Raw genomic sequence first — 25,504 nt, 5'->3', positions numbered from 1 at the left:
AGCTCTGTTGGATTCTGCCTGAAGGTGGGATATCCAGCATCTGAAGGGATGTAGGATTTACTCACTACCTGTATTCCTCTTCTTATTCTGTCTCACTAAAGCAGTTTTCTTATTAAGTTATCTCTGTCTCCCTGTGGAGCGCTCCGGGGAGGGACAGCAGGGGAGGGACGACACTGCTCCAAGAAGCTGGCACAGCATGTTATCAGGGTCTGTAGGGAGGCCAGGCTCCTCCAGAAGGGACCAGGAGGAGGCCAAAATCCTCTGTACCGCGTGGAAGACAAGCAGCCAAGGGAAGTTACTGAACAGAAAAAGCCAATTCAGCACTCATAGGCACACAGACATTCTTCCCAGTAGCTCCGTGTCTGGACATTCCTCTTCCAAGCCAGGGTTTGCTGGGCTTTAGGTCTATTCAAAGAGTTGGTGAATTCAGAGTTAGAACCAGCACCCATATTTTGGGATTACTTCTGTGCATTTAGTGAATGTGCAAGCCAAGTTTCAGCCTCAGTGGGGACATCTGCATCCAGAAAGCCTAACACCATCTATTCTGCTCAGTCAGATGAAAAATCCCAATAAAAAAAACGTGCAATGTATTTTAGAGTAGATACTCTTCCAGGGGAAACAACCCTGCGTGGTCTGCAGTTTATGGCTAATCACATGGACTTGTTCTCATGCCAGCCTTTCTTGGTGTGTACTCTTGCACATCTGTCATGGTACTGAGCAAGTACTGAAATAAAGGCTGAGGAAGGATATGTTCTTTTAGAATCATAGAATCATAGAATGTGTTGGGTTGGAAGGGACCTTTAAAGGTCATCTAGTTCAACCCCGCAAAGGCTTCCTTTCAGGAGAGGCAACTCACACCACCCAAACATCCTAGAGTGCTTTGAGGGTGTACCATTCCCAGCCCTGACAGAAAGTGAATGTGACAACCTTTAAAAAACAAAAAAAACCCAAAACCAACAAACATATCCATCACAACGAGTCTCAAAACTTATTTTTAAAATATGTATTTAAACAACTAAGACTACAGCAGGCTGCTTCAGAAGAATATTCGTACACTTGGTCTTTCAGAAAAAAAATAGGATAACTGATTCCTCGAGGTGCACTTTGTACAGTTCGTTCTAATGCAGTAGGACAGATGTTAAAGTTTACCGTGATCTTCTCTGCACAAGGATATACAGTAAAAGCCCTGGAGACTGGTGGACTTATGCACACACTGAAGTCATGCAGATTCAAGTTGAAGAATTAGCAACTCCTGTTGCTCCAAAGTTAGTCACCTGGCACCAGGTTTAGACAGCAAAACTGTATCCTAGTCCCCATGTCCTGCATGCCTGTGTCCAGTGTCGTAAAGCAGTGAGGAGCTGTTAAGCAACACTTCACACGGGGACTTCGGAGAGACTGGCAGTCCCAAGGCATGGGAGCTTCTGAAGCAAAGCCATAATCATATATACGGTAACAAGAAGGGCATGAACTTTGAGGAGACCTGGTCAGGAAACAAGTTTCATGGCTCCAGGCCAACATCAGTAGCTAAGTTTGTTTCCAGTGGTGCATAGACAGAATGAGTCCAAGTTCAGTGATTCCCAGAGGTTAATCAAATGGAGGTCTCCAGAGGCTACCAGGGACAAGCTATATCATGAGCCTAAAACACCCCAAGCCCCTCATCGGAGAGGTGGTTGGAAGAGCTGACCGACTGTGGAATAATTACTTTTCACGCAGCACCGACTTCTTCAGATCCCCAATAACACTGTAGAGTGCAGGATTTCCCAGCAGGTTTCTCGCAGCACAGCATCTCGCTTGGTAGCTGCGCTGTGGACCAGGCAGGATGCAAACTAGCTTCCAGTAGCAGCGCCTAAGCTTGGAGCACATCTACAGCTAAGCCAGACACATGATGTAACCATTGGTGCTCCTCTAAATAAGCTCCCTGTGACATATGACTGAAATTAAATCTAAATTACAAGTTTAATCACCATTAATGAAAGACTTTAGAAACAGGCAAAATGTGTAACCTGAGATCTGCATGAGATACACATGCCCTGAACACAAGCCAGCGTGCCCAAAGCATTGCGTGGTGCTCCCCTTGGCACATAGGACTTCTCTAGTTATTTGGGGCATGGGAGACTCCAGCCTCTCCCAGACGGCTTCACTTTAGAAGAAATTCAAATCAAAAACTTTTTCTGACACAGAAGATCCCCCTGTGTTGGGGTCCATCGCTTACATTACTTTTCTTCCCCTGAGGGTGAAGATGGGATATCCGTCCAAGGAGTTTGCTGATCAAAGGCACAGATTTTTAGCAGGCATTTTCTGAATGTACGAGTAATTATCAGAGTCCGCAAATACTTTCTTAAAATGGAGAAGCACTTCAGCTCTGTGTGGCCGGGAGTAACTGGAAATGCCAACTCTGCCACGCTGGCCAGACTGACGGTGTCTTCTGCATGGAGAACCTACAGAACAGGATTGACAACGTCTAAACCACAGCTCCAGCTCAGACCAGCGATGGGAGGGCTGACACGATCACCACTCCCAGTTGGTCACCTCAAGGTGTCATCCCTTATCTGGTGGTCTTTGTTTCTCCACTGTCCCTGTTCTCTGCAGCTGCATCTCATATTAAATGGTTTCTTCATCAAATAGGAGTACTTACTGTGGCTGTTAGTGATGTATCAAGCTGTAGCCATCAACTGTGGCATAATCAGGCTCACCTGAAACATGAGCACAAAAAATTAGGTCTGCTCATGAGAAGTGCTCATTATGAGACTTTATGCAGGACAGAAACACCATGCACTGGCTACCCATATTAAAGGGATGGGAGGCGGGCGTGAATGAAGCTCAAAGAGATGGCTCGATTTGCCAAGGAGCCAAAGTAGGACCTCATTTTACTGAGTCCCAGTGGAGTATCCCATCACTGCCGTGGCACTGGCAATGACACAGCGCATGCTGCTGAAGTAGAGAAGGGCCCAAACTGCAGAGACTGGTGGGATCCCAAGCTTAGACATCCTTAAGCTTGAGAAATGCCTACACAGAGTGCTTTGATCACAGCTCTCCTGAGTGAAACCTTGGCTCCAAAGTCAGCACCCAACTTCCCAGCATCTTTCAGTGGGGACCGGACTTACAGCAGGAGCTTCACCTAAAGCAATCCCTTTAGAGAGCTAAAGCTCATGACCTGATTGTGAAGAGCAAGAGGAGAGAGATCCTCTGTGGGGCCAGAAGCCCCATAAAGCAAATAACTCACCTGGCGCACTGGTCGGGGTGGGTAGAGGTCCCCTCCTGCACAGAAGGAAACACAGAGCTGAGGATCTGTGTGGCCACGGGACTCCTGTTACCCTGTCTCTGTGATCCCCAGCTGCCTCCCAGAGAAGGTGGAAGGGCAAGAGGTTTGGCCAGCCTGGGCTTTATGGAGGCCTGATACGAAGGCATGTCATGGTGGGCTCACCACTGACACCCTGCTTGGCAAACACAGGAGTTGACGCTGATACGGTAGGCGAGAGGAAAAAATAACCAAAGAGCACTAAGTTGTGGAAACATTCACAAGTGAGCCTCAGGGCATGCCTTTTTACACGCCTCTGCCCAGAGTGAGACATCAGGAAGCCATAATTGGACATGACTCCTTTCCCAGTGTGACAGCCAAAGCGGCACACTCATCTTTAGCATAAGTCTTTAGCCCTGAATCCTCATCTTCCCCCCGGCAGAAGCATCCTTCACCCTGTCCTTCCTGCCCTGTCCCAGAGGAGTGAACTCAGCTCTACTGTTCCTTACTCTACCCACGCATGCTTTTAACAGATCCATCTCTCCTCAGGCAGAGAGACGACATGGAGAACCATGCAGGGAAGCCCAGAAGGTTTCATCTTGGTATCAATGGCTGCTCTAAAAGGGAGCTCAGACTGTTCCTAGAGAGAGCAAGACATGAAATTCAGTATTCCCCAGGCTATCTTGCTTTTCTGCTGAGTACTGCAGCTCCTCACCTCCATGCAAAGGACTTCTCAAAGCAGCTTGGTACAAGAAAAAATGAGCACACCCTCACCACAAGCACTTTCAGAATAATATTGCCACCCATGAGAAGGAAGAAATCACCCCACAAGGGGGAGCAAAAACTTCTGACTGGGCTTGAAGGAGTCCTTGAGGACCTTATAATAGGCAGCACATTGGCATAACTCCATCTGCGGAGAGTGTCAGACTACATAGCATGGGAAATATTTTCCTCTCATACTCCCAAGTCAAGCTTCCAACAGACTGAAAGCAACAAAATATGCTGCTGCTTTTCTTTTTTGGAGAGCATCATTTGCAGTGGCAATTGCAATTGTACATGTTACGTGCCTTACCTTGATATAGCTGCAGGAACTGGGCTTCTCACAGGAGTTGCATTTCTCTGTGCATTATAGTAGTTTTCATAAACAACAGGAGCTAGGAAAAGTTAACAATAGTAAAGCACAGACCTTCTGTAAGCATAAACCACTTGTAAAGACTACCATTCAGATGCTAAGTCTTTCCTCTCTGTGGGAAAATGCCTGATCAGGAAATTAAAAGTTACAGAAAGGGGAGATTATCTTCAGGAGCTGGTGATAAGTGGCAGAGACTAGTGCTGCTTGCCAGAGAATGAAAGGAGGGATGTTGCAAAATCAATGTTTTTTGCATCCAAACTGATGCTGATCAGAGCAGCAGCTCCATGAGGAATGCAAGTCAGCACTACTTTGTGAGATAGATAGTACTGAGCTCTTACCTGGGGCCAGACTTCCAGTTTTGCGTAAATTTACGTAAAAATCAATATCCTTCTCAATGCTGCACATTTCTAAACTCTTGCGAATCTCCTCATATTTCTGCAACAGGGAAATAAAAATCATTTCTGTACATCAGGTCAAAAACCAAGAGGTTTTTTTCCCAATTGTTTATCACATGTGGGGTGAAAGGCCCGTGCTCACCCAGGACACAAGCCTCGATAGTGGGAGAATCAGAGAATCACAGAATGCTTTGGGTTGGAAGGGACCTTTCAAGGCCATCTAGTCCAACTCCCCCGCCATGAGCAGGAACATCTTCCACTAGATCAGGTTGCTCAGAGCCCCGTCCAGCCTGACCTTGAATGTTTCCAGGGATGGGGCACCTACCACCACTCTGGGCAACCTGGGCCAGGGTTTCACCACCCTCAAAAAATGTGGGAATCCCAGAGGAAACCTCATCTGCAAGAGCTCTGGCCCAAACCTTCTGCCTGCACGCTCATGCTGGTGTCTGGTGGCCAATCGAAGGCCACAGCCCAACTCAAACATAACACAACTCAGTGCACAGGAAAACAAATTGGGTTCTGCTTTCCAAAAAGAAAAATTAAGATTTTCATCTGACGTACTTCATCATTCTGGACACAGTCCTGGGAGAGCTGGTTGACATGAAGCCAGAGGGCATTGCGGAAGTAGTTGATCCGCTCGCACTCCTGAGTCTCAAAGAACTGTAACGACACAGACAAAACAGCCCTAATGTCTTTAAAATGAGAGCAAATCTCTTTTATCCTGAATGTTTCTTATCCACGAGTACCACTACAAAGATGGCTGTCCTCAGCAAGGAGCAGGTGGTGGTGGTCCCCTCTAGGGAACATGGAAACCACAAGTCTTCCAGCTTGTCCAGAGAAGAAATCACCCCTCTATGCAACCAGGTATTTCAAAGATGAGCGTTCAGCTTGGGAAGGTCTTCAGGACCAATGTGGAAGGGGTCATTTGGCAAAACACTCCCTCTGGGAAGATCAAGCCAGCTTCTAAAGGCAGTCCATGTTCCCTAGGTTCCAGTTCACCTCCCTCCCACAGGTATGGAGTGATAAAAAAGCACTGGGGATGTATGAAAACAGAGGTGCATTGACTGGTTGGTCTTCTCCCTCCTTCCTGCCCAGCCCTTTTCCAAGCAGGTTTAAACCCAAGTCTTTTGAAATCTGTCTGGTATACCTCAATTTCATGTGCCTTAATGCATTTCCATGAAAGATAATATTTCATCCCAAGTGTACATATGCACTTATTATCAGTTATGACCTCTGCAACACCCCAAGGGGAAAACCTCCACGTGATCCATCTGTGGAACTGAAACTACTCCTTCCCACCCCCCACCATCAGAGAGGCTTTTGGAGACGCCAGGCACAAAAAGCACACCAGCACCGGGACACCAACGCATACCACACAAAACAGACAGCAAATTCCATTGCAAAAGGAAAAAGTAAAATAGAGGCCTCAGGAGAAATAGCTTAGGAAAGGATCAGCACAGCTGGGAATGGGAAGGTTGTCTGCAAGCTTGCAGCAGACCTGGGGTAAAACCTGGATCTCTGCAGTCCCTGTCCATCCCTTGGTCACAGATCACAGGTTGCTGCATGACAGGTCAGAAGCAGAGCAGCTGCATGTTACTCTCACCACCAGCTCTGAACTTCCCCAGCTCATGTTAGAAATCCTTGCTAGACTACTTGGCTATGAGCCAGCCTGCTTTAGGCCAATACCACCACTTGGAGGGTTCCCATGCTAATGTGAGATACGAGGCAAAGGGCTCCCGGTGCGTGGGGATGGCTTCACCCAACCTGTGTCACCAGCCCACCACCAGCCTCTGCTGCAAAGTCTTTTGAAGTCTTTCAGAGTTTCAGAGACTGCTGGGTGGTGTTGCAGCTATAGCACATATTGGCCTCGAGTCACCAGCTCTGCAGAGGTGATCATGACCGTGACTGTTCAAGAGGATGGCCACACTGAGCGTGCAGGCAGGTAATGGGCAAAAACAACAGTACTTAGCACAATGATTCTGTCAATTTTAAAAGGTGATGGAAGAAAAAAATAAAAGTAAAAAAATAGTGGACACCCTGAAGTGGTGGGACCTTGAATCCAGAAGCCAAGTGTGAGACACACGTAGGGTTAGCTGCAACGCATCCTGCTGCTTCCCTGCCAGGGGAATACAGAGGGGGCAAATCTGCACTATCCCTGACCCCCGCAGCAAGGGATGGACATCCAGAGGACCACATTGCCACCTGAAGGTGTTTCAGGGCATTTACCTCGCAAGCTTTGATGTGCTCCTTCTGCCATTCTTCCCGGATCTTCTCCAGTGTGGTAACGCTCTGCTGGTAACTCCTGTCTGCGAAAGGAATCAAGTTGTCATCTGAGTAACGTTAATTAAAAAAACTTCTTTGCTAGAAGGTGATGTGTGAAGTCTGAAATGGACGTCAGGGAGAAAGCAGCAATGCATGAGCTTGACTGTGGGTGGGCATTGCAAGGGGACACAGAGCCGCATAGCAAAGTGGAGGGTCATGCTGCAGGGAAATGGTGGGAGTAGCATTGGTGGAGCCATGCAGGCTTCTCCAGGGCAAGTGCCCACCTCCGTTATCTTGGGGATGCAGTCATAGAATCACAGAATGGTTTGGGTTGGATGGAACCTTGAAGATCACCTAGTTCCAACTCCCCTGCCCTGGGCAGGGACACCTCCCACCAGACCCGGTTGCTCCAAGCCCTGTCCAACCTGGCCTTGAACACCTCCAGGGATGGGGCAGCCACAGCATCTCTGGGCAACCTGGGCCAGTGTGTCACGTGCCTGACCCAAGAGCTGGAGCTTGCCCAAGAGTCATGCCATGGCTTCACAAACCCCTGCCCCAGGAAACACTCCCCTCGCCCTCCAAATGCTGCATTTCCACACTCACCTGAGTCCTCTAGAGCCGATTTTGTCTGAGCCAGCTTCAGGAACAGCTGCCAAAAATGGGAGAGAGAAGAAAGGTAGAGGAGAGCCCTGGTGCATCACCGACGGCACTGCAGCCCAGCTGCAGAACTTCACCAGCCCTCCCATCTCGCCTCAAAACACAGAGCTGGGAGAAGAGCCACAGGACAGGAGAGCTGCAGGAAGAGACCTCCCCTTGAACCCTTGCCCCACGGCCACCTGCCTCTCCGTACCTTCTCCTGCTGCTTCTGAGTCACCAGGTTTGCGTTGCGGTGCACAGCCTGTTCCGCCTCGTCCTTATCCCTGCAGCGCTGCTCATAGAGACGCTTGGCCTAGGAGAGCCACCGAACAGGGCAGGAGCATGTCAGCACACAACGAGATGGAAATACAGATCACGCAGGAGACTTGGGAGGAAAGCACAGCCTACGAGTGAAGAGGTGGAGGCAGGCTGCCAGCAGGGCAGCGGATGGCACACAAAGTCCCAGATGCCCTACTGCGTGGGCAAAACCAACCTCACAAGACAAGCTAATCTTCATTTGGGATGAAGAGTTCATGGCAATCGAGTCCATGACAACTAAATCACTCGTATCCAACCCTGCAAGGCTAGCCCTGTCCATGTCCCTGGCATACTCTTCAGATTTTCTGAGCTCACCCTGCACACCCCTTGTGCAGACACAATATCGAGAGTTGCAGCAGAGGAGGAAGGCCCTTGTATTTAAGTCTTCCCCAGCACTACACGTGTGTGTGTTGGCAGTATTAACCCCCACGGCAAGAAACAGCAGCACGTTTGCTTTACCTCCATGGTCTTCTTGTACTGCAGATTCCTGTTTTTGTGAATCGCCTCCATTATCAGCTCTATCTGTGAAGGCAACAGACCCAGAGTCAGCACGTCACTGACCATCAAAGCCCCAGGGTGGACTACGTGGCTTAGGAAAGGAAGAGGCTCAGGCCAGATTGAGATGGGTTTAAGGACTTTCATCCACCAAAAGCATCTTCACAAAACCCACCTTATGTTATTCTATCATCTAAGCCTCCACTTGTGTATGCAAAGGAGCTCTACAAATGGAATCCTAGCAGTATATAGTACCATATCAGATCCATAGGGCCTGGCAAAATTGGGAAGCCCACTCTGCTCTGCTAAGTCCAAATGGGACGCTCACTCTAGCAGTTGTCCCTCGTTTTCCAGACAAAGGAATGTCAAGGCAGAAGTTAAAAAATTTTAGCAGACCCTATGGAAATCATCCAGCATTATACATATGCTTTAAAAACATCCCTGGTTGAGGCTGGCACCCCTGGGGCTGAGCCACTGCTGTAACTGGCCCCAAGATGCACCCAAAGGAGAAGATGCGGCAGTGAGAAGAAGGAAGCTGGAGGTTGCTGCACGGTTCACCAACATGGTTGCAACACGTAGGAAGGAACTAGGGACTTCCCGGCAGCGGCAGGCACCGGGGGCACGGAGGGGGCTGGGGCACGGTGGGAGGCACTGGCCAGGAGCAGCCCATTGCCGGGGCGGGATCAACACCCTGCAGCGAAGACACACGCTCCCGCAGCGCCTGACCTTTTTCCGATGCAGTTTTTGCTTTTCCCTGAAGTCCTCCATTTTCTTCGCTTCCTCCCGAAGGGTTTGCGCCAGCTGGATGTGACCTTGGCCCACGTTGTCTACCTCTGCAAAGAAAAATAAATAAATAAATAAATAAATAAATAAATAAATAAATAAATACGTTCTTAAAAAGACTCTGTTGCTCAAGTCAACTGTTGTAGCTGACATCAAACTGACCCCACATCATACGTTCCCTATCAGAAACATAGAAAAGTGGCAGCACTTTTGAAGTGGCCTCCAGGCAGCGCTTGCCTGTGTAAGGAGCTATTCAGAACCAGCCCTGCTGGGGCCTGCCCTTCAGTTTAAGAAAAGCCCCATCAAGAGAAATTATTCAAATGAGCAGAGTCACATCTCTCCCCTCATCCAGATGAATTCGGGCACGTGAAAACACATTGCACCCTGCAGCAGCTGGCTGAAGGAAGTGTTGGCCCAGGCTACCAGACAACCAACTTGGGACACAGAAAAACTAATGCTAAAAAAATCTCAGGCTCGTCTTGTTGAAGGTGAGCGGCCGTACCATGAAACACCACCCCAGCAAGTTCATCAAAGGAGCTAAGCCAAACTGCAGCTCACGATTCAACCCCCAGAGCTGTTTCAAACCCGCAGCTATTAATAGTCAGCTGCTGCAAGGGCTGAGCCTCGTTAGGGAGGTCCACCAAGGGACAGCACAGCAGACAAACCTGGCTGGGGTGGAGGGTCGACTCAGCCCAGGACAGCAGAGCACTAGCCCTCGAGGTCCGGATGCTGCCTGCCTGTACCCCGGCGGGCTGTGACACATGGCAATGAAGGGGCAATGTAAAGTGGCCAAAGCACCATCTTTTAGATGCTCCGATTAAAATCATAGACTCATAGAATCATTTAATTTGGAAAAGACCTTTAAGATCATCAAGTCCAGCCATTAATCTAACAGTGCCAAGTCCACCACTAAACCATGTCCCTCAGCACCACATCTGCCCGGCTTTTAAATACCTCCAGGGGTGGTGACTCCACCACTGCCCTGGGCAGCCTGTTCCAATGCTTGACAACCCTTTCAGTGTAAAATTTTTTCCTAATGCCCAATCTAAACCTCCCCTGGTGCAGCTTAAGGCCATTTCCTCTTGTCCCATTGCCTGTTCCTTTGGAGAAGAGACCGAACCCCCTGGCTACCCCCTCCTTTCAGGGAGCTGCAGAGAGCGAGAAGGTCTCCCCTCAGCCTCCTTTTCTCCAGGCTGAACACCCCCAGCTCCCTCAGCCGCTCCTCACCAGACTTGTGCTCCAGACCCCTCACCAGCTCCGTTGCCCTTCTCTGGACACGCTCCAGCACCTCAAGGTCTTTCTTGTGGTGAGGGGCCCAAAACTGGACATAGTATTTGAGGTGCGAATTACTTTGTATGTGTGTGAAGAGGGCAAGGCAAGCCAGTCAAATGAACTCCAGATGAACTTCCCATGCACAGCTTCTGATGTGTAACACAAGCGCAACTTCTGAGCTGCAGCCAGCACCAAAAGCCCAAGAGATCCCCACAGGGATGCCCCATGGGTCTCCTCTCCCACCCATGCCCTGGAGCACCCCATCCCAAACCCCATGTGCTGAACCGAGATGGGCCAGGAGGACACCCTGTGCCTGACCCCAGCATCACACTGTTTTGAAGGTTTCTCTGCTATTTTCTTCCCCAGCAGTTGCCTCCAGGCTTTGGTGCTGCCAAGTGTCCTGACACCCACAAAGAAGAATTACTTACGTTGCTTGAAAACATCCAGGGATCTCTTCAGCGTGCTGAAAAACAGGCAGAGCATTAAAGAGTGGGAAAGCACAGCCCGGTGCAGGCATCATCAGAGCACCTCTCCCAACCCAGACAGCAAGTTTCTCACTCAATGCCAGACAAAGAAGATCGAAGCAGGTTTATTTCCCTTCCTTACACCTCCGTCTTTTTCCCTCTCAGTAAGTATAACACACCTCACTTGGTTTGAGATCTACTTTACATCTTTCTGAATATTGGATGCTGTTAAAAATTCTAGGTTTCATGACAAATGTTTCAGTCAACCTCCTGAAAGTATCATTTGGGACGCATGAACACCTTCTACATGGTGCATTGGCCAGTGGTTGAAAATGTAAAGGACTTTTCTCCCTATTAATATTGCACACTAAAGATTTCAGAAATATTTTATGTGACATCTCAGTATAAAACTGTAAATAAATGATCAGAGAATATCAGACCGGGCATGTACAAAGTATAGAAACGAAGCAGAAAGCAGAAGGCACCAAGGGTCACTGAGGAGGTGGAAACCCACTCATGGAACCAACCTCAGCAGCTGCAGCACCCCTGCAAGGTGGTAACACACTGGACTTTGAAGATTTGCTTGGTTTGAGTCAAGGAAGTACCTGTACTTCCCTCCAGCCACAAAGACGGTCAGGAGAGAGCCCAAGGTCTCATGATCCTTAGCTCTCTGCTGAACCACCAACCCATATCTTGCCTGAGCGTCTACAATGCTGTGGTTAGTCTATGGGTGGTGAGGACTTGGTGGAGTCCAACTCAATTATTGGCAAAGGTCAACACAACTGTGCATTGTTCATTCACAAAACCAATTTCAGATCATCTTCTGGTAGCATCCCAATTATATTTCAACACTGTTTTGTCTCTCACAGCCTCCTTCCTTCTCCTCCTCCTTCGTTGCCCCAAGTAAGGACACCCATGAAAGCAAAACGCGCACAGGACTGTGAACTTACTTCAGCTCCGTCTGCCCACAAGGCTTCTTCTTCGACAAGTTAATGAGCTCTTTGCCATATTTTTCTTCTATAATTGCCCTGTTGAGGAAAGAGAGAAATGAGAGGAAATTCTCACTTCAGAAACTGATACTTGTTTGCAGCAGAGGCCAGGACTCACTCTTAACATCCTGCCTATCTTCTGACCTGCTGCAAACCAACTGTGGATGGTTGGCTGAAGGAAGACTGTTGTTTGCAGTTACCCAACAGCCTTTCTAGTGAAAAGACTTTGTTTTGGTGTGTCTGTGGTCCTGATGCATTGCTCTCCCCATCTCCCCATGGCCAATGGGTGCAATCTCCTCAGCAGGAGATAGAGGACTAAGCAGCCAGTGCAGCTGGTGGCTAGATACAGCCAGGCGAGTCACCCGAGTAGTTTTTAGCTCAGTTTCCTGTGGGAACAAGGCTTGTGCGATCACACGTTTTCTGCTTCTCAGCCATCAGCGTCTGCCGGTCCACCCGCACAAAGTACTTTTGAACCTGATTTGGCTGATTTAAACCAAATGTGACAGAAGGGACCCACCAAAGACGGCTCAGCCACCATACATGTGTGGCTAAGCTGGGCCATTTCAGCTTTTCAGGACTTTTTAAAATGAGGCAACCTGCCTCATTTTAATCTCTCCTGCCCACCTCTGGTCCTTAGGGAGAATGCCTGAGGAAGAGGCCACATCTTATGGGGTAACATAAATAACACCTTTGAGAAATCATATTGTTCTCCCCTCTTGGAAGAAAGAGAGGGGGCAGAAAGAAAGCCTCTGTGTTGCAGTCTAAGAACAACCAGCTTTCTGCCGTTGCTTTGAAATCCATACAGACAACCGGGGCCAGACTCGCATGGCCAAATGTAGATATCTCCATCTGGGCAAGCCACCCCAGCTGTCTGCAGTCAATGGAGAGAAACAAATACTGTTAGAGTATTTGTTTATTAGAGTATTAGAGCATTAGAAGGTCTACTGGATAAAATAACTAGTTTCCTAAAATGCCTGTATCTCTAACACAGATGCAGATGCCTATGTTGTTGGTTTCTAGAGTTTGGCAGTGAGGTTCACCTAACTTAACTTTAAAAACTCCAAAAGCTTGTAGGGAAATGGCAAAAATCAACATTATGATTTATTTTTTTTTCCTCTGTCTAACAACATTGCCATGAACTTCCTTTTGAGACAAAGCATCAAATCCAACAGGCGTGTTCTCCGCGGATGGAACCGTGTAACAGCTGTACTGTACACGGACAACAGGGCCGTGTTCAGAGGGGGGTGCCAGTAGCAAGTCCAGGTCCAGCCTCTAATCTCCTCATGGCTAGACACATCAGTGGGAACCTACACCTTCTTCAACAGCAAAGAGGAATGGGGGACATGGTTTGGAGGAGGCTTTTTGCACTCTCTCTTTTGCCACGGATGAGTGGGACACAGTTCTCAGGGTTCAGCAGATGGTTCGTCGGGCAGATGGAAATCCCAAATTTTCCTGGAACATGGGATTACAGCCTAGACAGGTGTAGGTGCATAGGAGACTTAACTACAGGTTCTCCTCCTCTTCATCCCCATTACATTTGCCCCAGGCTGGTTTATACCAAGTCTTGTATTCAGAGGTTTGTTTTCTCCAGTTCTCTATACCAAAATTACATTAATTGAGGGTTGTTCTGCAACGCTTTTCATATTTAGCCATTGCTAACAAGGTGAACCATAAAGTCAAAATACATGGCCAGACCATCTCAGTTGTGCCTTTGTAGCCACAAAATCTCTAGTTAGGTCATATCCTCTGATTAAGAAACACACTATCTAATTCTACTACTTCTTTTTAACATAAAATCCGTGGGCTGTCCATAATATACAAAGATAAATTAAGGACAAAGCCATGCCTCTCCTCCGCCAAGGTCTTCACCTGATCTTCTGCAAGCTGAACTGCAAGGTGAACTTCATGGGACAGCGTGTGGCCTGGGCAGGCCACTAACAGCTGCAAACACATCAGTACAGATGTCTGGCAACATGTAAGACTGAATTATTAAACTGCTCCTGATTCCTCATTCATTTTAACAGACAGTTCAAAATGCGAGCATCAAGCCCTGGGCACCATCACTGCCTCGCAGCTGAGGATTCCTGGGCATGGACTTCATACCACAGCACCAGCCACGCAAGGAAAGGACAGGGTAAGAAAGCGAGTTCCTCATCAGTCAAAAGTCAAAGGTGTTTTAACATAGTGGACAGTTAAATGCAACAGAAAACAACACATTCCCAAACTGGGAATACAAGGAGTAGAAGTAGTGCCACCACCTCACTTCCCACGTTCAACCCAACCCACTCTCAGAGGCAGCTCCATACCTTTCCTTCAGGAAGTCTTCAAACTCTTTGCAGTTCTTCCTGCCATCATTCAGATGTTGAATGATGCTGTCGTAGCCAACTGTGCTCGTCAGATCCGTACTCTGAAAACACAAGAACAGGAGTCACATCCTCATCAGTGAAGTCCATGGCCACTGCCACCTCCAGTGGCATTTGCACAAGCAATGGCTCAGCTGGGAGCAAGCGTGCAAGTGACATTTTATGAAATAAGATCTTTTTCTTTTAGGCATGGGAGAGGCCCCAGAATGAGAACAGTGGTGGCAATTTGGGACAAGGCACTTCCATGACTTTCAGAAAAACAGAAGAGCTCAGTCCTACCACATCGTATTGCTCCGTCCTGGCCTAAGTACAGCTGGCCCCACGGCATATGGCATGTCCTCCTAGGAGCTTAGCTGTCAGCTCTAATTTAATGAAATCAAACACTAAAAGTGCTCGAAGTCTCTAGGTATAGCCAGCCTCACTACTACTGCTCCTCAGAGTTTCTGCAGACACGGAGATGGATTTTTGGTTAATGTTGACTTGCACTGTTCCGGGCATCACCCTCATGTCTGGCGGTAGGAGCCTACATCTGGGCTGGAGGTGAATTTATCAGACCTTTCTGCACAGGAATGATGAGGTGCGGGTTTCTCTCTACTGCCTTCACAGTAATGTAAGGATGCACTTAATGACCGCTGCTGCACCAGCCTTCTCTTTGGCCTTGCAAAAAGCAACACTGTCCCACACATTGATTCAAAACAGCACTGCAAAGATCATTTCCCTAGGTACCAGCCCCTCCCCCACCACTGCCGTATGCCCCCAACACATCACGTACAGCCAGCTTCTTCACTGCCACCAAAACGTCACAGCCATGGAGAGGTCCTGCCTCCACCATCTATGCAGCCAAGCCCCATCTTCCAAACTAGGGCTCTCAGCCCTGCAGTGCCACTCACACTTCCCACAGACTTCTGCAGGATCGCTGCTTTCCTTCAAATTACTTCTTAAAAACATATATTGTACTGATGCTTACTAAAAAAAAAAAAATGATGCACACAGCAATGATGTAGTGGACTGGGATAAAAATTGACTAACTCTACCCTATTCTTTCCTCATACCTGTGCATGCAAGCACCTTAGGACGAAAAAAGGATTTTCGCCCTACGATTATCGAGTATTTACCACCCTGACGAGCTGGGCCAAGAGCAGGGCTCCTAAGTGTTATGGCAATACAAAGAGATGCTCTGACCATGAGCTCTCCTTCTCTGGAAGAAGCCTGAAGCAGATGCAGGGAGCTGAGCAGAAGGTGCTACCTATCATCTTCTGCAAAGAGGAGCAATTGGTGTTGCATGGAACAGCACATACGGGAGCAAAAAAATACAGGGAAAGAGACTGCAGAAAGGAAGCAATGGTAGGAGCAGATATGAAACTCAGGGCAAGGAAGCAAAAGCCACAAATAGTTATTAAGAAGCTTGAAGAGGAATAATGGCAGGATGGAGAGATTCAGGAAATGGTTTGAAGCCAACATGAGACTACACAGAGAACTGGTGTGAAAGTGTGGGTGACGGGACGGGGGGGATTTCTCAGGAGTTTATACCCAGCACAAAAAATGAGGAGGAACAGAGATGGTATTTGTGATAAACGAAGGATTTAATCATGTGGACTTCCCCGCTCAGTCAAGGACTTGAATGTCGGTGGCCAGAAAACAAGTGAAGTGGAGATATGGTGGAATGGGACCGGCAGGAAATCCCCGGGTGTCCCAGACCAGCTTCGCTCCACCTGTGGCATGCATGGGAAAAGAGGACTATGAGAAGGACCTAAGCAGAAACCAAAAGCACAAACGTCCCTCCAAAATGGGCTTATTATTGATAATCACACAACCAGTTCTCAGTTCGCGTTGCGTCTTTGCTAATCAGGTCTGTGAAAAAGGAAACACGCTTGCACTGAAACCAGTCTTCATGAGAGTTGCAAAACATGGGAACACCCTAACTTGACTTTCTATCCCCGGTTTCAAGGAAATAGCATGGATTCAGAGAACAACTGCCGGTGGCTGAAAGCCCAGGCAGGACGGAGCGGTCAGACCCACATGGCTGCGTCTCAGGGGGCACCTGAAGGCTCCTGCATCCTGCTCTGCTGCCTGGGACACTTGGGCTCACTGTGCCAGGCAGAAGTGCCAGGGGAAAAATTGGGAGCATCCATCCAAAATGTGCACTAAGCTCTTTATTTTATCACTCTTCTTCCTCCAGTAGAAGGATTTCATTCCAGCATGTATGTGTTTCCTAAGCGCCCAAGGCTGGACCAGACCTCACAGTGCAAGGTGTTATACGAAACATAGAATCATAGAATCATAGAATCTTCATGGTTGGAAAGGGCCTTTGAGATCAACCATACACACACAAAAAAACCCAAACCCCTACAATCTCTGCCACTAGAGCATGCCCTGAAGTGCCACATCTAGACGTTTCTTAAACACCTCTAGGGATGGTGACTCAACCCCCTCCCTGGGCAGGCTGTTCCAGTGCCTGACCACTCTTTCAGTAAAGTAATTCTTCCTAACATCTAATCTAAACCTCCCCTGCCGCAGCTTCAGACCATTTCCTCTGGTCCTGTCATTATTCACCTGGGAGAAGAGCCCAACACCCACCTCTGTACAACCTCCTTTTAGGTAGTTGTAGAGGGCAATGAGGTCTCCCCTCGGCCTCCTCTTCTCCAAACTAAACATGCCCAGCTCCCTCAGCCTCTCCTCACATGCCCTGGTCTCCAGACCCCTCACCAGCCTGGTAGCTCTCCTCTGGACACAGTCCAGCACTTCAATGTCCCTCTTGTACAGAGAGGCCCAGAACTGAACACAGCACTCGAGGTGAGGCCTCACCAGTGCTGAGTACAGAGGAGGTAACAGAGACGGTGGAGGTTTCCAAAAGAGCTGCTGCCAGGCAGGAGGACCTCCTGGCCCAGGAGGAGCTGGGCAGGGTTGCATGCCGTGAAACCTGCCTTTGCAGCACCCTTCTGGGCAGATGTTGGCATAGAAAGAATAAAAAGGACCAACGTGACTGCCTGTGGGACATCCCAAAGGCAGGGCTGGCAGGGAACAATGAAAGAGGAAGGGCAACATAGCCAGCACAGAGCCATGGGCACAGAGGACAAGATTTAAAGACGTAATAAACTAAGGCAAAGACAGGTATGGAGGACGGGGAGTGTTGCACCAAGATCTGCCCAACCAGAGGGGTGCAAGAGGATGAGCATCTCTCCTCCCACCCTGCGGCATGTGGCTGTCCTGGTCCTCCCTACTGGGCAGAGCTCTGAGCCCGCGTGCTGTTTAGAAGACAACCCATGGAAACTACAAACAGATGATTTCAAGGTGACAAAGCAGCAGCTGATGCTTCCTGAGGCCACAGGGCTCAGAAGACGTGCTCCCCCTTCCCAACCCGGTGCCCGGGTTTTACCATCCTCCTGTGAGGGGAGGAATTTGTGTGCTTGTTGTGATGCTTTAGGTTTTGTTTGCACTTTTAGCCAAGAAGAGGGGCTAAAATGCTCTAGAGTGGACCTGAAGTCTTGTTATGAGCTCTGTGAGTCACAGCTGAAAGGAAAGCTGCTGAGCTTGACATTTCCATCTCCAACCCAACTTTACATGGAAAAGCCCCTCCAGACACACACCCTACGAAGCCAATGACATGGCAGAATCATAGAATCCTTTAGGTTGGAAAAGACCTTTCAGACCATTGAGTCCACCCATTAATCTAACAGTGCCAAGTCCACCACTAACCTGTGTCCTTCAGCACCATGTCTGCCCAGCTTTTAAATACCTCCAGGGATGGTGACTCCACCACTGCCCTGGGCAGCCTCTTCCAATGCTTGACAACCCTTTTAGTGTTAAAATTTTTCCTAATACCCAATCTAAACCTCCCCTGGCGCAACTTGAGGCTGTTTCCTCTTGTCCCATCGCCTGTTCCTTTGGAGCAGAGACCAACCCCCCCTGGCTACCCCCTCCTTTCAGGGAGCTGCAGAGAGCGAGAAGGTCTCCCCTCAGCCCCCTTTTCTCCAGGCTGAACACCCCCAGCTCCCTCAGCTGCTCCTCACCAGACTTGTGCTCCAGACCCCTCACCAGCTCTGTTGCCCTTCTCTGGACACGCTCCAGCACCTCAAGGTCTTTCTTGTGGTGAGGGGCCCAAAACTGGACACAGCACTCGAGGTGGGGCCTCCCCAGTGCTGAGGACAGGGGGACGTTCACTGCCCCAGTCCTGCTGGCCACACTGCTCCTGACACAGGCCAGGATGGTGGTGGCCTCCTTGGCCACCTGGGCACACTGCTGGCTCATTCTCAGCCGCTGTCGACTAACACCCCCAGGTCCTTGTCCGCCAGGCAGCTCTCCAGCTGCTCTGCCCCAGGCCTGGAGCGTCCGTGGGGTTGGTGTGACCCACGTGCAGGACCTGGCACTTGGCCTTGGTGAACCTCACGCCATTGGCCTTGGCCCATTGATACAGCCTGGAGAGCCTCCAGATCCCTCTGCAGAGCCATCCTGCCCTCAAGCAGTCTGTCCCAGCCTTCCCCAAAATGAAAGGTTTCAGGCATTGCACTGCTCAGGGCCACAGCTCGAAAGATCTTTATTTACTTAGAGCTCTTAGTGTCTCTCCTCAGTCTTATATGCTTAGAGAAACACAGCAGAAGCTGGATGGCTATTTTAGGAGTTGGAAACACCGTGCAAGAATAAATAGCTGTGCTATTCCTGCTCATCGTCAGTACAGCCTCAGAACCACTCAGGGTCCTGCAGTGGTTGCTGACCCACCACAAGAAAAATGCTTGGGGCGATACCTGCAGGAAGCACAGTGAGGAGGGCAGGAGATGCTGCAAGGGGCTGCAGCTCCTCCGCAACCCGTAACTGGCTGGGTACAGCAGAACAGGCAAAACTCATTCCAGGGAGGAAGAGGACTCACTGCAAATTCACCCACCTGAGAACAGCAGCCTGCAAAAAGCAGCTTTTTTATTAATAATTTTTCATTTCAAGTTTCCTCCCCCCTGTGCCAACACCACCTATCCTGCTCATCCCACAGATGCAGAAAACAATCACAGAATCACAAAGTGGTTCCAGTTAGAAGGGACCTTAAAGCCCATCCAGTCCCATCCCCTGCCCTGGGCAGGGACACCTCCCACCAGCCCAGGTTGCTCCAAGCCCCGGCCAACCTGGCCTTGAACCCCTCCAGGGATGGGGCAGCCACAGCTTCTCTGGGCAACCTGGGCCAGGGGCTCACCACCCTCACAGCAAAGAATTTCTTCCTGATATCTCATCTAAATCTCCCCTCTTCCAATTTGAGACTGTTCCCCCTCGTCCCATGGCTCCCCTCCCTGCTCCAGAGTCCCTCCCCAGCTTTCCTGGAGCCCCTTGAGGGACTGGAAGGGGCTGGAAGGTCTCCGCGGAGCCTTCTCTTCTCCAGGCTGAACCCCCCCAGCTCTCTCAGCCTGTCCTCCCAGCAGAGGGGCTCCAGCCCTCCCAGCATCTCCGGGGCCTCCTCTGGCCCCGCTCCAACAGCTCCGTGTCCTTCTTGTGCTGGGGGCCCCAGCAGTGGGCCATCCTGCCTACACGCAACTGCTTCTGCCCGCAAACCGCACCTTGTTCCTTTCAAACAACAACCTGAGGGTTTCATAACGCTGCTGATAAACTCCACCGAGCCCGTCTCCGTTTCGAGAAGGACCAAACGGAGTAAGGGGAAGTGAAACGGCCCGACCAGTGTCACATTGAGAGTCAGCAGCCAGGGAATGGACCCAGGAGCCCGGGGCTGGCAGTCCCCTCTGTCCCCAGGCACTGGGGACGCAGAATAAAGGAGTTTATCCCCAACCAGCCACATGAGGCTAAAAAAAAAAATCACGTCGATGAAGAAGAAATACAGCCCTGACAAAATACCACAGCAGAGGGTTCCTTTGCAGGCACCGGTGCTCCCTTCCTCTGCAGCGAGGGGCAAAGCATTTCTCATCCCCCTCGCTTCCTTTGTGCCATTGCAAAAGAGATGCAATAGCTCCTTCCTACGTGTTGGGGGGGAAATAAGTGTTTTCAGACACTTTGCCACGTCCTTTCTTAGAAAATTAAATCTGCCAGCGCGGCTTTTACCACAGAGGACTTGGCTGAGCCATGGGTTGTTTTAACAGCATCGCTTTTATGGGGGCTAAAAAATAAATATTTGGGAGTGCCTAAAATATTTAGATATGAAAGTCTTATTTTCAAAAATCACTTGACCAGACCAGAGTCTCAGTCTTCAGCATTATTTGCTTATTGTTTTAATGTTTTAAGAAGTGGTTCATTTTAATGCGCTCTGGAACACAACGCAGGGAGCGGAGCATTGCTTTTCTCTTATTAAATGCAAAATGGCCAAGAATCCACCCTCCAGGTTGCGAGCTGTCAGCCAATGGATCAGATTTGAAGTGTTCTTTAGCATTATCGCAATTCCTATTTTTCCCACAGTGTTCTACAGGACCAAAGTGTTCTGATGACACCCAAAGCTTTGCTGTTAGGTTACCCGAAATACCGTGCACGGCTTGGGGAGAACCAGGCACTTAGCGAGAAAATTATTAAAGTGAAAGAAGAGACCTCGTGTAGTGAAAGAAGAAGAGCAGGTTGCAAAAACAAATGACAACAAAAGCCCACACTTGCTCAACTCATGGCAATCACTACAGGCAGGACGAGAGGAAACAAATATGATCTTTGGCGTATTTTTATTTTTGCACAGCTCTTTATTTTTATTTTGCGCAGCTCTTTTGCAGGCAGCACAGGCTGCGAGAGGAAGCGCCAACACAAGCTGGGGCATTCGGGGCAATGCATGTGCGGCATTGGGCATCTCCAGCTTTTGGACCCTGGGCAAGAAGGAGCTGTGGTAGGATGCAAAATAGCAACCCCTTTATTTAAGGAAATATAGAGACGTAGAATGGTTTGGGTTGGAAGGGACCTTAAAGACTATCCAGTTCCAACCCCCCTGCCGTGGGCAGGGACACCTCCCACCAGCCCAGGTTGCTCCAAGCCCCGGCCAACCTGGCCTTGAACCCCTCCAGGGATGGGGCAGCCACAGCTTCTCTGGGCAACCTGGGCCAGGGGCTCACCACCCTCACAGGAAAGGTTTCCTTCCTAGTATCTTGAGTGCTGTGTCCAGTTTTGGGCCCCCCACCACAAGAAAGACTTTGAGGGGCTGGAGCGTGTCCAGAGAAGGGCAACGGAGCTGGTGAGGGGTCTGGAGCACAAGTCTGGTGAGGAGCGGCTGAGGGAGCTGGGGATGTTCAGCCTGGAGAAGAGGAGGCTGAGGGGAGACCTTCTCGCTCTCTGCAGCTCCCTGAAAGGAGGGGGTAGCCAGGGGGCGTCGGTCTCTGCTCCCAAGGAACAGGCGACAGGACAAGAGCGAACATCCTCAAGCTGCACCAGGGGAGGTTTAGATTGGGTATTAGGAAAAATTTTAACACTGAAAGGGTTGTCAGGCATTGGAACCAGCTACCCAGGGCAGTGGTGGAGTCACCATTCCTGTAGGTATTTAAAAGCTGCGTAGACATGGTGCTGAGGGACATGGTTTATGTCAGAGTCAGGTTGATGGTTGGACTTGATGATCTGAAAGGCCCCTTCCAACCTAGACAATTCTATGGTTCTATTCTATTTTCTAAATCTCCCCTCTTCCAGTTTGAAGGCACTACTCCTCATCCCATGGTTCCCCTCCCTGCTCCAGAGTCCCTCCCCATCTCTCCTGGAGCCCCTTTAGGGACTGGAAGGGGCTGGAAGGTCTCCCCGGAGCCCTCTCTTCTCCAGGCTGAACCCCCCCAGCTCTCTCAGCCTGTCCTCCCAGCAGAGGGGCTCCAGCCCTCCCAGCATCTCCGGGGCCTCCTCTGGCCCCGCTCCAACAGCTCCGTGTCCTTCTGCTGTTGGTGGCCCCAGAGCTGGAGGCAGCACTGCAGGGGGGTCTCCCCCAAGCGGAGCAGAGGGGCAGAATCCCCCCCCTCGCCCTGCTGCCCACGCTGCTGGGGATGCAGCCCAGGCTGCGGGGGGTTTCTGGGCTGCCAGCACACATTGCCAGCTCTTGTTGAGCTTCTCATCCACCAGCACCCCCAAGTCCTTCTCCTCAGGGCTGTTCTCCATCCATTCATCTCAGTCCATTACCATCTTGTGCTGAGAGCTAAGAGCACAAGCAAACCCGCACGCAGGGAGCGGAGCCGCAGTGTGCTTTCCCGACATCATGAGCATCCCACCATGAACTTCGGTCAGGACCAGCTTCCAGTGCAGGAAAGGACAGACACGGCACCCCACCAAAGAAACCAAAACTGCCAGGGTTTAAAGAGAAATCATTGCCCAGATGAGGCTTGAGGCACAGTCCCACCACCCCAGCAGAGCAAGGTGGGGCTGCAGCTCATCCCCATAAAGAAGTTCGGCAGTCGCCATTTACGACCAGACGTATTTCAAAGCTGGAAGATGCAATTCCAAAAATGACCCTGCTTTTTTTTGGGGGGGTTGGTTATTTTTTAGACTTTGTCCCATGAGTTGGAGCATCCCTCCCCTGGAGCCCTCCGTAGATCTCCCCTTTCTCCCCCGGCTGGCCTCACCACTGCTTTGGCAAATCACTTGCTTTGGCAAAGCAGAGTTCCCCTTCCCTTTCTGGCTTAAGCAAAGTCATTTGAGAGGAAAAAATTGCAGGAGGAAGTTTGCGCTTTCTCACAGCACTCAACAGCAAACCGAAGACGGACAAGCACCTTGTCTAAATTTGGGGTTTTTTCTGCCTGTCTCTCATTCCCCCCCTCCCTCCCCAGCCCTCGCAGCTGATGCACAGTCACCAGTACGTGGCGTGGAGACTTCCTGGGGCGGTACCTGCCTTTTCCATGGGCCAAACGAGGGCGGCGGGGCCACGATCTCTCCACTGAGTCACGTCCATCACGCTCCCACCCAACCTCCACCCCGGCCACCTGCCCCAGGCACGTTTCCTCAGTCGGGGGAGGGGGGAGGTTGAAGCACTCAGGCTTCGGAAAGAAAAAAGCCAAGCAAAATCCCTGGCACCGCCAACAGATTTGGGCTCAGCAGGCACCGGGGATTGTCCAGTCAATAGCCGTGTTTGCAACGCGGGGGGGTCGGGCAGGAGCGAGCGCCGAGCGCCCCGTGCGATGCCCCGGCTCCTCCTCACTTTGGGGGCTTGGGGCGGCTCCTGCCCCCGTGTTTTCTCCCACCGAGCCCCCTCCTCCTTCAAACAGCACCCACCACGCTGCAGCGGGAGAGGAGCAAACCGGGCCGCGCTAGCCAGCGCCGGCCCCGCGGCGAGGTCCTCTTCTTCAGGCCGATGTGCCACTGGAGCAGGACAAACCAGGTCCACTCAGCTCCCCTGGTGTCACCGTTGTCCCCCCCCCAGCCCGGGAGACGCTGCCACCACCCTCACATCCCTCCCCTCCGGCACGTTTGCAGAGCAAAAAGGAGCAATTTGCCAAAACTTCTTGGCAGCAAATAGCTGAGAGACGGCTGCCAGATGCGCGGCTGGCTTTATTTTCCAAGCCAGGTTTGATACCTATGTGGGATTTACATATCTGACGGCGCTAATGATGCCGGGCGAGCCCAGTGCTCGGCACTTGCCCTTCTCATTCCACAACACACAGGACCCCCAAACCCGGCGCCCGCTCCTCCTGGGAGCCCACACACCTTCCCCCCACCCTGCCGCTTCCCAGGCACCGGCTCGGAAACCCTGAGCGCCATTCCCAGACGGGGATTTTCAGCCCCAAAAGGCAAAATTTTGCCCCTTATTTTGCCGGTGCCTGGAACAAAAGCCCGGCACGCCAAGAGGAACCGAGCAGCCGGTGCTCTGCAGCAGATAAGGGTCCCTTCAGCACTTCTCCATTCCCAAAAAGCACAGCTCAGACTCAAAAGAATAAATGGCAGTTTTCCCCAAACCGCGTTTTTCCCTCTGCAGCTGGGCAGACCTCGGCACGCCGAGGGTCTCGCTCCTACTCCGCGAGCAGCTCGACATCAGAGGACCCTTTCTGGCCGTGGTGGCTCCAAGCAAGTTCCATCAGTGGCCAATTAATATTATCAAACCCTCAGCCCGACACTGATTTCCTCCAGGGCAGCAGCAGTAGCTCACCCTGGCATATTTCGGCTGCACAGGGCAGCAAAGCTCGTGGTTGGGCCAGGGGATGCTCAGACCCACCCCAGGACCACGGAGGTGGCTCTGAGGCCAACTCTGGTCGGGGTGACCCCCCCCCCGCACCCAGAGCTGGCTGTGACTCCCCGCCTCCAGCTGTGACGCCCCCCAGGTCCTTCTCTGTCCCCGCTCACCCAAAAGTGGTCCCTGAACCGTGCCTCCCGCATGCTGCCACCACCACCGCGCTGGGACACCGCTGCCACCACTCCCGCGCCGCTCCCGCTGACGCCCCGTCCCGCCCCACACGGCACGGCCCACCCCGCGACGTGACATCCCCACCCCGGCACACCACACACACACACACACACAGAGACCCAAAAGAGCATGGTGACACCCAGCCCACACGCCACCGGGGCCTCCGTGGGTTGGGGGGACCGGGGAGCACGGCTGCAGGTGGGTGAGGGCGGCGGGAATGCCATCCACGGGGACAAACCCACCGGTGACAAGCAGGCAGGGCGAGGGGGGGGATTCTGCCCCTCTCCTCCGCTCAGGGGAGACCCCCCTGCAGCGCTGCCTCCAGCTCTGGGGCACCAACAGCAGAAGGACACGGAGCTGTTGGAGCGGGGCCAGAGGAGGCCCCGGAGATGCTGGGAGGGCTGGAGCCCCTCTGCTGGGAGGACAGGCTGAGAGAGCTGGGGGGGTTCAGCCTGGAGAAGAGAAGGCTCCGCAGAGACCTTCCAGCCCCTTCCAGTCCCTCAAGGGGCTCCAGGAAAGCTGGGGAGGGACTCTGGAGCAGGGAGGGGAGCCATGGGACGAGGGGAATGGGTTTAAACTGGAAGAGGGGAGATTGAGATGAGATATTGGGAAGAAATTCTTTGCTGTGAGGGTGGTGAGCCCCTGGCCCAGGTTGCCCAGAGAAGCTGTGGCTGCCCCATCCCTGGAGGGGTTCAAGGCCAGGTTGGACAGGGCTTGGAGCAACCTGGGCTGGTGGGAGGTGTCCCTGCCCAGGGCAGGGGGGTGGCACTGGATGGTCTTTAAGGTCCCTTCCAACCCAAACCATTCTCCGATTGCATGAGGTAGGACACTGTGCTGGAAACCCTGAATCATACTGGCTGCTCTAACCTGCTGCCTCTGCTTTAACCCAG

General features: G+C 51.1%; 1 protein-coding gene across 2 annotated transcripts; it reads right to left on the bottom strand.

Moving 5' to 3' along the window:
• Window positions 1-996: 996 nt before the first annotated feature.
• On the bottom strand, window positions 997-24,653 carry PSTPIP2 (proline-serine-threonine phosphatase interacting protein 2). Of its 2 annotated transcripts, XM_074569612.1 has the most exons (15): window positions 24,554-24,653; window positions 14,291-14,391; window positions 11,946-12,023; window positions 10,960-10,994; window positions 9,203-9,309; window positions 8,441-8,503; window positions 7,878-7,976; window positions 7,631-7,676; window positions 6,992-7,071; window positions 5,327-5,425; window positions 4,709-4,805; window positions 4,311-4,392; window positions 3,224-3,258; window positions 2,636-2,693; window positions 997-2,438 (listed from the first exon to the last, which is right to left on the bottom strand). In XM_074569612.1, the coding sequence occupies exons 1-14, from the start codon at window positions 24,584-24,586 to the stop codon at window positions 2,644-2,646; spliced, it is 1,005 nt and encodes a 334-aa protein (XP_074425713.1). In that variant the 5' UTR covers window positions 24,587-24,653; the 3' UTR covers window positions 997-2,438; window positions 2,636-2,643. The 2 variants fall into 2 exon arrangements, with proteins under 2 accessions (XP_074425713.1, XP_074425712.1); XM_074569611.1 differs by lacking the exons at window positions 997-2,438; window positions 2,636-2,693 and having other exon boundaries at window positions 3,141-3,258; window positions 24,554-24,629.
• Between the last annotated feature and the right edge of the window lie 851 nt (window positions 24,654-25,504).

Source organism: Larus michahellis, chromosome Z (genome assembly GCF_964199755.1).
Source record: "Larus michahellis chromosome Z, bLarMic1.1, whole genome shotgun sequence".
NCBI classification, from domain to species: Eukaryota; Metazoa; Chordata; class Aves; order Charadriiformes; family Laridae; genus Larus; species Larus michahellis.
This window is presented reverse-complemented; position numbering and strand designations above follow the sequence as displayed.